The sequence below is a fragment of the Pectinophora gossypiella genome, chromosome 24, assembly GCF_024362695.1.
Source record: "Pectinophora gossypiella chromosome 24, ilPecGoss1.1, whole genome shotgun sequence".
Lineage (NCBI taxonomy): Eukaryota > Metazoa > Arthropoda > Insecta > Lepidoptera > Gelechiidae > Pectinophora > Pectinophora gossypiella.
In genome coordinates this window covers 2,792,746-2,804,958 of record NC_065427.1, presented here as the reverse complement: position 1 = coordinate 2,804,958, position 12,213 = coordinate 2,792,746, and the positions used below count along the sequence as shown (strand labels likewise).

Here is a 12,213-nt window from a genome sequence, read left to right as displayed (position 1 = left end):
TTACCTTTATGGAATAAATAGTTTATTGTATTTTATTACAGGATGCGGTAAGGAAGGTAGTGCTTTTAAGAAGAAAGTGAAACAGTGACCCGCAGTGTTACATTTCGTACTTTATAACAGTTTAAAATATATAAATATATAATGGTACTGATTCCAATACACACCAACTAATTTTATTTTAAGTAATACCTGTAATTTTTTTCCGCCGAAAAAGAAACGGACGGTTAATCGACAGGCATAAAATTTATGAAACACACGTCAATTGAAGCAGAAATTTAAATAACCCTTTAAAAAATTTAAATAACCCTTTAAAAAATTTAAATAACCCGACAAAATTAAATTGACAGCACACGTCAAACGGGTGCCATACCAGCGAGATGCCTATTTGATTCGTCCAGTTATTCATTTGTTCGCTCATTCATATTAAATTAACAGCTGTCAATCATCTGTCTCTTTCCTTTTCGGCAGATAAGAAAATGACAGGTATAACTTAAAATACAAATAAGTGTCCCAGGAATCAGGGCCATTGGGTCTAGTGATTGATTCGTCTTTAAGTATAATAAGATTTAAATGAGAGAGATATTTTGTTGGTTGTTGAATCAAGTGTAAGCATTAAATTGATCTACTAGGATCTGAATATTATACCGTACAAAGTGAATAAATGGACACAATCGTTGTGTGAAAACAAAAGGTGTTCAATATTTAAATACACATTCTGTTGATTTTTAAGTCAATAGTGGTGCCGATTCCTGTAGACACCATCTAATTTTATTTTAAGTTATACCTGTCATTTTCTTATCCGCCGAAAAGGAACGGGACGGGTAATCGACAGTACAATTTAAGAAATTTATCCTTAAAAGTTATGAGGTCCAAACTACGTATATGAAGGTACCAGTTAGTACCAACTATTGGTTATAAATAAACTACTCTATAAATGTGCGCAGTTTGTTCTCACTACATAGGTGACCAGCCATCCTGATGCTAGAATGGCGCGTCACCTAAAAAGATGTGTCTACACTCAGCGGGATCCCCTGTCTGGGAGACATATGAGTGATGCAGAGAATTAGATCTGAATTTGTTCTACTGAATTATCCTGAAAACAGAATTTGTTCCGTTAAAAAAACGGAAATACAAAGTTTTCTAACCGACCTCCAGCCAGCGGGATATTTCCCAAAGTTAAGTCTGATGAAGTATAAATTGGTATTAACTTTTAGATCCGTATTTATTCTGTTCAACAAAACAAAAAAAATACTTCTGACGTCCTTATTTCAGCTACAATCAAGCTGCAATGAAACCTCCAGTCAGCGGGATATTTCCCAAAGTTAAGTCTGATGAAGTATAAATTGGTATTAACTTTTAGATCCGTATTTATTCTGTTCAACAAAACAAAAAAACTACTTCTGACGTCCTTATTTCAGCTACAATCAAGCTGCAATGAAACCTCCAGTCAGCGGACTTTTTGTACCTGATACATAGTTTTTTTTATATTCTACTCACATAATATCTTTCAAATTCTATACTTTTTAATTTAAGCACTAGATGTACGAATAGGTAATTTAAGTGAAATTATAGTCTTAAATAGGTTATTTTTTATTATTTTAGTGTAAAAGTTACAAAAGAATGTCATTGAGAGAAAAAGTCCGCTGACTGGAGGTTTCATTGCAGCTTGATTGTAGCTGAAGTAAGGATGTCAGAACATTTTTTTTTTGTTTTGTTGAACAGAATAAATACAGATCTAAAAGTTAATACCAATTTATACTTCATCAGACTTAACTTTGGGAAATATCCCGCTGGCTGGAGGTCGGTTAGAAAACTTTGTATTTCCGTTTTTTTAACGGAACAAATTCTGTTTTCAGGATAATTCAGTAGAACAAATTCAGATCTAATTCTCTGCATCACTCTTATGTCTCCCAGACAGGGGATCCCGCTGAGTGTAGACACATCCTAAAAAGTAGATTATTTTCTTTAAATTAAGGGTACCAACTGTCTAACTATCGGTACCAACTGTGCCCTAACTTTTAATAATTACTTCGATGTAAAATTAGGGTAGTGACAGGCCATCCTGACGGTCACACCACGAAGGCTGCATTTGCCTATGCTTCCCTCCTTTTCTGTTAGTCAGAACAGTCATTTGCTAAAGCGAGAAAAGCGATCATCTGTGGCGCGATCGCACGCGACAGAATCAAAGCAAAAAAAAAAAAAAAAAAGGCGTTGTATTATTCCTTATTCTATAGCAATAGCGTGCTATCATGCAGGTATGCTCAAAAGTGACAGCTAACATTTCAAAGTTAGCCCAGCTGACGTCATCTCACCCTGCGTTTCCATTTTGTAAAAAATAAATTACCTACGACCAATGTTTTTATATTTACTTTAAAAGGAAATTTTGAACTTACAGTAAAAGATAATCAAATCAAAAAATCAAAATCTTTATTTGTGAATACAGGTATACAGAAGGATGTTATATAAAGTAATGTGTATTGTGGAATGCAATAAACACCTAGAGAGATCATCGGAGCTTCACACTTTATCCGGCCCAAATGAAAAAAAAATCGATATATGAAACCGCTAAACCTTTCCTTTATTCTCAGTAGTCCTACTGATTACCCTTCAATTCGCGAAGGCAACAAAACTTCAGGACTCAAATGCATACCGGTTCCGACAACTCGATAACGCCTCGAGCCTGACCCGAGACATTCATTGTGCCTACTAGGCGGCCCTACTTAGTACTAAACATTCAAGAGCCTCCTTATTTCTATTTAGATTAAGACATTAACATTTATTTTGATGGGATCGTAATAATAATAATGTAAAAACAAAGAGAATGATTTAGTTAACAAAAGCCATATTAAATCATATATCACATTTATTTGGTCAGTCTTTCGTTTTGAGACAGCATCATCTCTTGACTCGCGGCGTGTGTACTTCAGTGTTGTCTAGCCGTTCTAGCATAACACGCGCTGCAACAAATTAAGAACGTAAGTTATAGCACACCTCGGACACGGTGTCGGTTGTGGATCTTAATAATCCCCAGATAGGCATGCAGGCGTGATTTCATGTTGGCTATAAATATCTTGAGTTAAAAGTTTTAGTTTGCGTATAGTAAGTATGATCATACATATAAACTTATGATACCCACTCACCTCGTTTAGAGTCTAACAAAACTTGTGCCGCGGACAAGGGTCTCTTGTCAGCGAGTGTGTCGTCCTCGTGGCGAGGCAAGCTGTGGAGCTGCGTGGCCGGCTGCCGCCTCAACGCCGCTGGCTCCATGTCGCTCTTGCTACGGTCACCCGCTATCATCGCAGCAGTCTTCCTCAGGTCGAAGTAGCATATAGGACTCGGCGCTGGTCGCTTGACAGCGCGTGCCGAAGATGGTGACGCGTGGTGAGACTGCAAACATAAACAATATACATCCCATTAGGGGTCACGGAGCGTGTGTGCCATGAACCACTGTTCATTGTAACTAAGCAGAGAGTGTCTTCATTTGACTTATAATCAGGCGTTATTGCAAACTTAACGACTTTAAATACAAAAACAATTAAAAAATGTCGAACGGACGACATGGTCTGTAGAGCGCCACACAGGAACAAACTCACGTACGCACATTATGCAGCTGATAACCATATTATTACCATTTGTTCGTCGCGCCTTCTGGTAAATGTACCTATAACAAAAGCAGCCAAGAAACCGTCGTCTCCACGCACCTGCGAGCGTGTCGGTGTGCTGTAGTCGACTGTGTGTCCGGGGGCGCTCCGGCCCGCCTCTGTGTCCGAGTCCGAGTCGTCCTCGGACGGCGCGTAGCTGTCGTCATCATCACTGGCCGCCGTGTCGGCCTCGAGCGCATGCGTGGACTCGGCCGCAGACGCGGCACCGACCGACTCGCACTCGTCCCCGTCATTCGCTGCCGCTGACATCGCTATCGGGTCCGCTTCCTCTGGCTCCTCCTTCACTTCTGCCTCCATCTGCAAACTGTACATAAGCCACCATGTTAGACCATGGTGCAGCGCGTTAGAATGTGTATATTGACTGCGTGTAAGAGCTTGTGTGTGCGTGTCTGTGTGTGTGTGTGTGTAAGGGCTTGTGTGTGCGTATGTGTGTGGTCCCTCACCCGTCCCCGAGCAGGATGGAGTCGGCCAGCAGCGCCTGGCGTACCCTGTGCAGCACCGCGGCCACCTCGTCCTGCAACAAAGCCCGAGCTGAGCACGCGTCCGCCCCCCGCGCCCGCCCCCCCGCCCCCCGCCCCCCACACTCACGTAGGCCCGCGGGCCGGGCACTCGCAGCGCGTAGTGGCGCATATGCTGGCCCGCCGCCTCGCACGCGCCGCACAGGTCCACGTCCGCGCACTGCACGCACACGTAGCGGAACCTGCAACCAGCACACGGGTTGTAGCGGAACCTGCAACCAGCACACGGGTTGTAGCGGAACCTGCAACCAGCACACGGGTTGTAGCGGAACCTGCAACCAGCACACGGGTTGTAGCGGAACCTGCAACCAGCACACGGGTTGTAGCGGAACCTGCAACCAGCACACGGGTTGTAGCGGAACCTGCAACCAGCACACGGGTTGTAGCGGAACCTGCAACCAGCACACGGGTTGTAGCGGAACCTGCAACCAGCACACGGGTTGTAGCGGAACCTGCAACCAGCACACGGGTTGTAGCGGAACCTGCAACCAGCACACGGGTTGTAGCGGAACCTGCAACCAGCACACGGGTTGTAGCGGAACCTGCAATCAGCACACGGGTTGTAGCGGAACCTGCAACCAGCACACGGGTTGTAGCGGAACCTGCAACCAGCACACGGTTGTAGCGGAACCTGCAACCAGCACACGGGTTGTAGCTAAACCTGCAACCAGCACACGGGTAGCTTGCACCACGCCACCTTCTCGCCGTGCTCCTGCCAGCACTGCTCACCCCACTATGCTCCCGCCGCAGCCGTTGCAGCGGTACCCCTCGTGCAGGGACTGCTCGCGAGCGCGGGCCCGCGGCGCCGGGGCCTCGAACATCTCCGCTTCCATCTCATACTCTGCAACAAGACGGAACGTTGTTGTCTGTCGACTATCTCCGTCCTGCTTACACGCAATGCGGTACACCCCGCCCCCCTCACCTGCACCGGCGACGTCGTCGGCGTCGCCCGGCACCACCGCGCTCGCCCGCTGCCACGAGAACTCGCCCGCCGACAGCGTCGCAGGCTGCGCCTCTCCTGCAACACGCACATTCATAGTCATGCACACTACCTTTGTTTTACTCATCGTAAGAAAAAGAACAATAGTTGATCTGCCAACAACTTCGCTTAAAGTGTTTTATAAATTGGTAGATACCTGGAATCTGGTGAAAATCATCGTCTACGATTTCTTCGAATATATCGTCCTCAATGTTATTATCTTCATCATCAAAGACTCCAGTTTCTTGTGAAGCTGAAAACAAACAAATAAATAAAACAAAACTGAAAATAAATAAATAAGTACTTTAGTAAAATCTGCGATCATACTGTATTCGCGTGATTATTTAGAAGAGAGTGGAATAAGGGAAAGTGATCTTAGGATGTAGTAAGTGAAATTCTGTGATTTCTGTCTACCCTAATGTAAAATAGGCACGGCTTAGTGTTATGTAATTCAGGAGATCATCTTATATCCTTTACCTGGTTGCTGCGATAAAACATCTTCACGTTCATAATCATCCGCCCGATACTGTCACAATCCCTTCCCATCTTTGATTTACTCATCCTAAGAAAAAGTCAGCAATATTTGATCTACCACCAACAAATAGGTACCTGTATCACCTGGAATCTGCTGACAACCATCTTGTAATATGTCTTCCAAAAATTTGTCGCCAATTTTATCATCATAAGCGCCTCCAGTTTCTTTTGAAGAATTATTTAACACTGAAAAGAAATAAATAAATAAAAAAGAAGTTTATTCAACCACAAATATTTTGTCAAAATTGCTTACTAATTTACAACACATTATCAGTTGTGGCCGAAAAGGAGGAGCCTCATCATGGCTGCTGCTTTTCAGTCACCCCCTGGTGAAATGAAATAAATGATGTTTTAAAGAAAAGCCAAGTCAAGAGTACTCTAAACCGGCGAGTATGTATGGATAGTGTATGCCCGCGGCTTCGCTCGCGTTAAGTTCGGGGTAACACGGTTCCCCTTTCCAAATGTATCAAGTTTTAGCGTCCTACCTTGAAAACTGCGAGAAGTCCCTTATAAAATTTCACCCCCTCTTTCAAGGAGTTGCGGGCAGATTTAAAAAAAAAAATATGCACGACTTTTTTTTAGTCACATATATTCTGCATAACATTTTTTATCTTTCTACTTTCAAAATTGTGGAATTTAAGAAATATAAAACAAAAATTAACTTTTAGAATAGGGAGATTGTTAGATAGATATCAAATGTAATTAAATAGATAAGAAATGTAATTAAACTATTAACACAAAACACTGATCTTCACTTATACACTTTCATGACACTATACTTTACACTTTATACTTTTACTTACTTACTACTATACAATACTTTATACTTTTTTGTGACTTTCATTAATTTTATTCTTATAAATTATTATCCATGTTTAAAATCATTCATTCATTCTTGTCATTGTCGACCTCAACCTTATATTTAAAAAAAAATCTAAGTAATTTGAAAATATCTTTATTCAGTAGGTAACATAGCTACACTTTGTATCATCATTTTTTACATAATGAACATATGGTCCAACCGCCTAAAACTACTGCAGCTTCTCAACTTGTTTAGCCGGGGAAAAGCCTTGTACCAACTGACCTGCTGACCATGGTTGGCATAACTTGCACAGTTTTATTACTGTAGTTTACACTGAATACCTTTATCCTGTGTAGCCGGCTCAGGTTCTTCCCAGTTTGATCCAGAAGGCATGACACTGCTAAGATCCAGTCCAATATTCTTTAATATTACAGGCACTTCAGGTTTAAGCCTTGGCTTTGTTTTGTTACTTTATTCTCTATCCAGACCTCGTAATTCAGTAAATCTTCCTCTAGCTAAAACAAATTCATAATTGTGAACAAAATGATTTATTTACAGAACAACATACTAGTTACAAACAGTTCATGGCTCTTGTTAGATAATGATTTTTAAATTGATTTTGTACTTACATTTAAATGATCTTCACATATATATATACTACCAGATTTCGGTACGGTACATTTGATTTATTTACTGCGGAACACCACTGCACTCTCACAGATTTCGGTACATAAAAAAAGTGCTTGTTGGGATTTTTCATTACCGTATTTTTGCAGACGGGAACAATACAAGAAATGAGAGGATCTAATTTACGTGGTCCCACATTCATTTTTTATTAAGTAATTGGGAAACGGGAATTTAATAATTTAACCAAAAATATCACAAACAGATGCTGAATGACGACTTTGATGACCACAGAACACTATTACTCCTAGCGGAGAAGAATGACAACTCCATATAAAGCGGTTCGATACGAGAGCCATCTAGTTTCGGCCCAACTCGATGTATGTTCTTGGAAATTTGAAAAATAATCAAGAGTTTAAAAAAAATCCAAGAACGTACATTAAAATTAAATTAAAATTTCTTTATTTCAGATAACAATGATCCATAATTTACATAATAAAACATTAAGTTTCCTTACAAGATAATAAATAAAAACAACAAGTACTGAGAAAAGTATAAATGTATTTATTTATTCTTCTTCTTTAGTGTCGATGATAATGAATTAAATGAAAACTACACTTCTCATCAAAAAAATCGAAACACCTTGCAAGTTTACGTTTTGTCAGGATTATCAGAAAAATGTGTACATTTAGGAATAAATGTTAAATGTCGTTTAATAGTGAGTAATATGAGCTTATCAAATCTTAATGTTAATGTTCTAAATTTAAATGAATTTTTCATAGGTTTCGTATTTTGTTAAATGAGTCATTTTTATTCCGTATGGAGTATAAAGGAAATGGATAAAACAACACACGTAAATGAAAAAAAAAGCTAAAAAACGTTTATTTAATAACTTGTATTCCCTCCCCGAGCTCTAATTACTGCTTCCATACGGTTCTTCATCGATCGGATGAGAGTCACGATCACATGCTGTGGTATATTGTCCCATTCCTCTTGGATTGCATCTTGCAGCTGGCTAAGTGTTTCTGGGGCAGGATCTCTTGCTCGAATTCGTCTCTTTAATTCATCCCACAGATGTTCAATGGGATTCATGTCCGGGTTGCTGGCCATTCCATAATAGAGATTTCGACTTCGTTAAGATAATCTCGTACGACGCCCGCGGTGTGAGCCCTAGCATTATCGTGCATGAATATGAAGCCGTTGCCAATAAAATGTGCATAGGGCATCACATGAGGCTCGAGACACTCTTCGACGTACCGATGACAGTTTAGTGCAGGCAGACGTGGCCCAGACACGAAAGCAAGCTCTGTCTTACCGTCGGCGCTGATTCCTCCCCAAACCGTCCACGAACCGCCACCATAGCTGACCTTTTCTTCAATGCAGCATTGTGCATAGCGTTCTCCGTCTCTTCTGTAGACCTTGTTCCTTCTGTCGTTACCATACAGCATAATTTTACACTCATCAGAAAAGAGAACTTTGCTCCACTGTAGGTATGACCAATTTAGGTGCTCACGATAACGTTTATAGACTCTATGAACAGATGACAGGCTTAGATGCAGTCTTGCAGCCACAACACGCTGACTAAGGCCAGAATCCAGCAATGCCACAACTTGGGCGGCTTCTGTGGGCGAAGTATCCATACGTTTTAGAAAAAAAACCTTTTTTCAGACGTCCCAAAGTCACAGTATTGAAATAAAAAACAAAAAGTTTAAGGATAGGCGCCAATTTTTAGTTTTTAAACGCTAAATGTACTCCAACCCTAAACACACATTTGTCTCAAAACAGTGATTCATTTCGTTTATAAGATAAACAAATGAAATTCTAATTTTGAATTTAGAATTTTCGCTTATTACTGTAATGGCCAAACTGCCAGCTATACATTTATGTATTTTTTTTCATCGTATGAATTCTTTTTTGTGTTAAATTCGGACAGAAACAATGAAAACGGAAGTGTTTCGATTTTTTTGATGAGAAGTGTATATATCTTGGACAAATAATATCACCACGAGAACAAATGTCCAAAGAACTCAACAGAAGAGTAACGAACAGCTGGGCACGCTACTGGTCCCTCAGAGATAATGAAAAGCCCTTCATATCCAGTCTCCAAAAAAAGGAAAGTCTTCAACATGTGCATACTCCCAGTACTCACATACGGTTGCCAAACATGGTCTCTTACAAAGAAAGAAAGCAACAAGCTAAAGGTCTGCCAGAATGGGATGGAAAGGAGTATGCTGAGTTTGAGACTGCGAGACAGGTGGACCATGTCGAAAATAAGGGGGATTACAGAAGTCGCAGACGTAACCAAAACAGCGAGAAGATTGAAGTGGCGGTGGACCGGACACATGATGAGGTCTAAAACTAACAAATGGACAAAAGACATCACGGAATGGTACCCCAGAGACGGCAAAAGGCGAAGAGGGAGGCAAATCAAAAGATGGGAGGACGACCTACCTAAGGGGTGGAGACGACACACACAAAGTAGAGCAGATTGGCGCATGATGGAGGAGGCCTATGTCTCAGGACAGCCCGATTCATTAGAATAAGTACTACATATAATAAACTGTTGTAAAATAGAACAGTATATCGGTGAATAAAGGCTATTTTTATTTAAGGTTACACATTTGTAACTTGTGACTTGTAAGTTTCGAGAAATAAGCCCCAGGTCGTACTGGCTGTTAGGACCACTACGACCAACACAAAGAAAAAGCCTCCTTAATCAAATCATTCCAGAACAAGCAGCATTATGCTCATTCATTTACACCGGAGAAACAACGTGCGATATTACCGCATGCCACGTCTTTAATGTTTACACATAAAACTCAATTTCAATTTTCGTCGTTCGTACACATACTCATTGGTCGTCTCATCGTCTTAGGTTTTCTGGACCCTGCTTCAATGCAAGCCTCATTTGTGCTTCTTGATGGTCCCGGTTGACCCAGCTCCTGTTGCTCGATCTGCAAAGAAACAAATTTAAAGTTAATATTGGATGAAATGGGAGACAAAACTCACATAGAGCCACTTCTTTCCGGCAGGCTTCCCCGAGTACTCAAGACGAGCCCTGGGTGGAGTTATTGGGCACAATACAACTGGATGATACACCAAACTCATAGCACTGGATAAGTTATACAATAAATAAATAATACCTACTAGCAACATGAGCTGACAAATAAAGTACCAAGAACCCGGTAATGAAGATTCCATTATGTATGTAATTTCAATATTTTCTTAAGCGAAAAATATGTCCAGTTTGCCTATTCTAGGAACCTAATCTAGGATTGGGTCTGGTTTCCCTTCTGGGTCGCGGAGGTAGATCTCAGATGGCAGTCGTTTTGTGTAAAAGCCAGTACCCTCGTCAAATCCCCTAGATAAGGTAGCCAACCCAGTGAGATATGGGAAAAAGGCTTGGGAGATGATAGTAAAAATATGTCCAGTCCATTCTTGGACGTCAAAGAATCTCTGTGTCAAATCTCATTAAAATTAGTACACCCATTTGGATTTAATAATAAGGGATTACATTGTGAACTATTTACTGTTCCATGAGCAGGCTGATTTGTGATGTTTGTTAGTACCTGGCTATGTACTCCGGAAGTACCTGGCTGACTTGCCACGAAGATAGGCACATGTTGCTCAATCTGAATTTTTTTTAATTTTAATTATGATTTCAACTTTTATTTTTTCTCTAAGATGAACCAGTGAGATCCTTATAACTTTAACTATAATTATCTTCTTTAGCATTCTATTTATTTATTTTACTATTTAACCGGGTAAAATCTACTGAACCAAATCGGCATAGAAAAATTCAGTTTATCATTGAAGGCCTCTTCTTTGTAAAGGGGTTGCCATATGTCATACATTTAGCAGGCAAGTTGAAAAGAACAAGTATGATTTCTTCATAGTCTTAGAAAGTACACAAACATGTACAGGCCGGGTCTGTCTACATTTCTAATACATTTTTATATCAGAGTTTAATCCATATATTTTCTCACAGCTCACATTTTTACACTTAGGTAGCACTTTCATATTATAGCCTCTGCCTTTCAGTAGCAGTTCTACAAAATGTCAAAATACAAAATAAAATAACAATAACTAACGTCTCTGGGGACTGCAGTCCTTAATAAATATTTTCGTGTCAGATCCGTAAAATCCTCTTCTTGGAAATGTTTTGAACAAAGCATCCTGTGCTCATTGTAGAGTTTTTTCAGAAATTCTACAGAGCTAACATTTCTTCCAGGGTACATGTACTGTGCCCATTGCTCACAACTGAAATAATAAATTAAAATATAACATTATTTCATTATGTTATTATGTTATCAACAGACAAATAACTAGGTTAGATAACTGACAATTGAAATAACAAGGAAATCAATTGGTGTTAGCACATGTTTACTTACCGAACTAGGTTATTGGTGCCAGGCTTAAGAGCTCGGAACAATTTAATGCCGTCTTCAGCGGGTGAAGAGCCGCATTTAAAACATTTCCGTTTGTTCTCCTTATCCGACATCGTAGCACATAAAGAGTCACTGTCTCACAAAACACCACGAAAAAGAGTCGCAGTCTTGAAAAATCACTAAAAAATGATGATATTCTGCACGTTATCGGAGGAACAGCAGCTCAACTCGACGATACGGTAAGGAATATTCACGAAATATTACAGAATAAAATCAACTGTCAACACCGATGCGTAAAGGCGCCGCCATTTTGAAATGACAGTGACAGACATCAAGGGATAGGGTTGCCAGTATATTAATATATATTTATTTCCAAAAATTAAGTTTATTTTTTAAATAATTGGCTTACCAAAAAAAAATGGTAATTATATAAATATTTAATTTATCTAACAAAGACTTTATTTTATTTTTTATATTAGTAAAAAACTCAGTAATAATTTTCGGTATATGCGCCCTGAATTCTACTACTTTTACTAAAAGTATACATGGCCACATTTGTTTCGGCCCCCGTAGGTATCGAGCTTCCCCCATACATTGTTAACACCCGCTGTTAATGACAATGACATGACATCCCCAGAGGTCTATTCTATACAAGGTCTTTGGGAACAATTCACACCATTTAAAGCTCGTATTTAATATATTTTAT

At 40.0% G+C, this 12,213-nt stretch overlaps 2 protein-coding genes across 21 annotated transcripts in view; one reads left to right on the top strand and one right to left on the bottom strand.

Annotated features, from left to right (window-relative positions):
• Nucleotides 1-12,213, top strand: part of LOC126377819 (uncharacterized protein K02A2.6-like) — an 86,293-nt gene that overhangs the window by 13,751 nt on the left and 60,329 nt on the right. Inside the window, exon 14 of one of the 13 annotated variants that reach the window (XM_050025730.1) lies at nt 42-939. The exons of the other annotated variants lie outside the window; for them this stretch is intronic. Within the exon in view, the coding sequence (XP_049881687.1) occupies nt 42-88 (47 nt within the window). The 3' untranslated portion in view covers nt 89-939. Of the gene's footprint in view, nt 1-41; nt 940-12,213 lie in introns of those variants that run through there. 13 annotated transcript variants of the gene reach the window in all.
• On the bottom strand, nt 2,411-11,779 carry LOC126377868 (uncharacterized). 8 transcript variants are annotated; one of them, XM_050025893.1, is made up of 12 exons: nt 11,511-11,779; nt 11,211-11,379; nt 9,965-10,073; nt 5,769-5,879; nt 5,317-5,412; nt 5,103-5,198; nt 4,910-5,021; nt 4,251-4,392; nt 4,106-4,176; nt 3,702-3,966; nt 3,141-3,387; nt 2,411-2,957 (listed from the first exon to the last, which is right to left on the bottom strand). In XM_050025893.1, the coding sequence occupies exons 1-12, from the start codon at nt 11,618-11,620 to the stop codon at nt 2,896-2,898; spliced, it is 1,590 nt and encodes a 529-aa protein (XP_049881850.1). In that variant the 5' UTR covers nt 11,621-11,779; the 3' UTR covers nt 2,411-2,895. The 8 variants fall into 8 exon arrangements, with proteins under 8 accessions (XP_049881850.1, XP_049881854.1, XP_049881852.1 ...); XM_050025897.1 differs by having other exon boundaries at nt 4,251-4,362; XM_050025895.1 differs by having other exon boundaries at nt 5,778-5,879.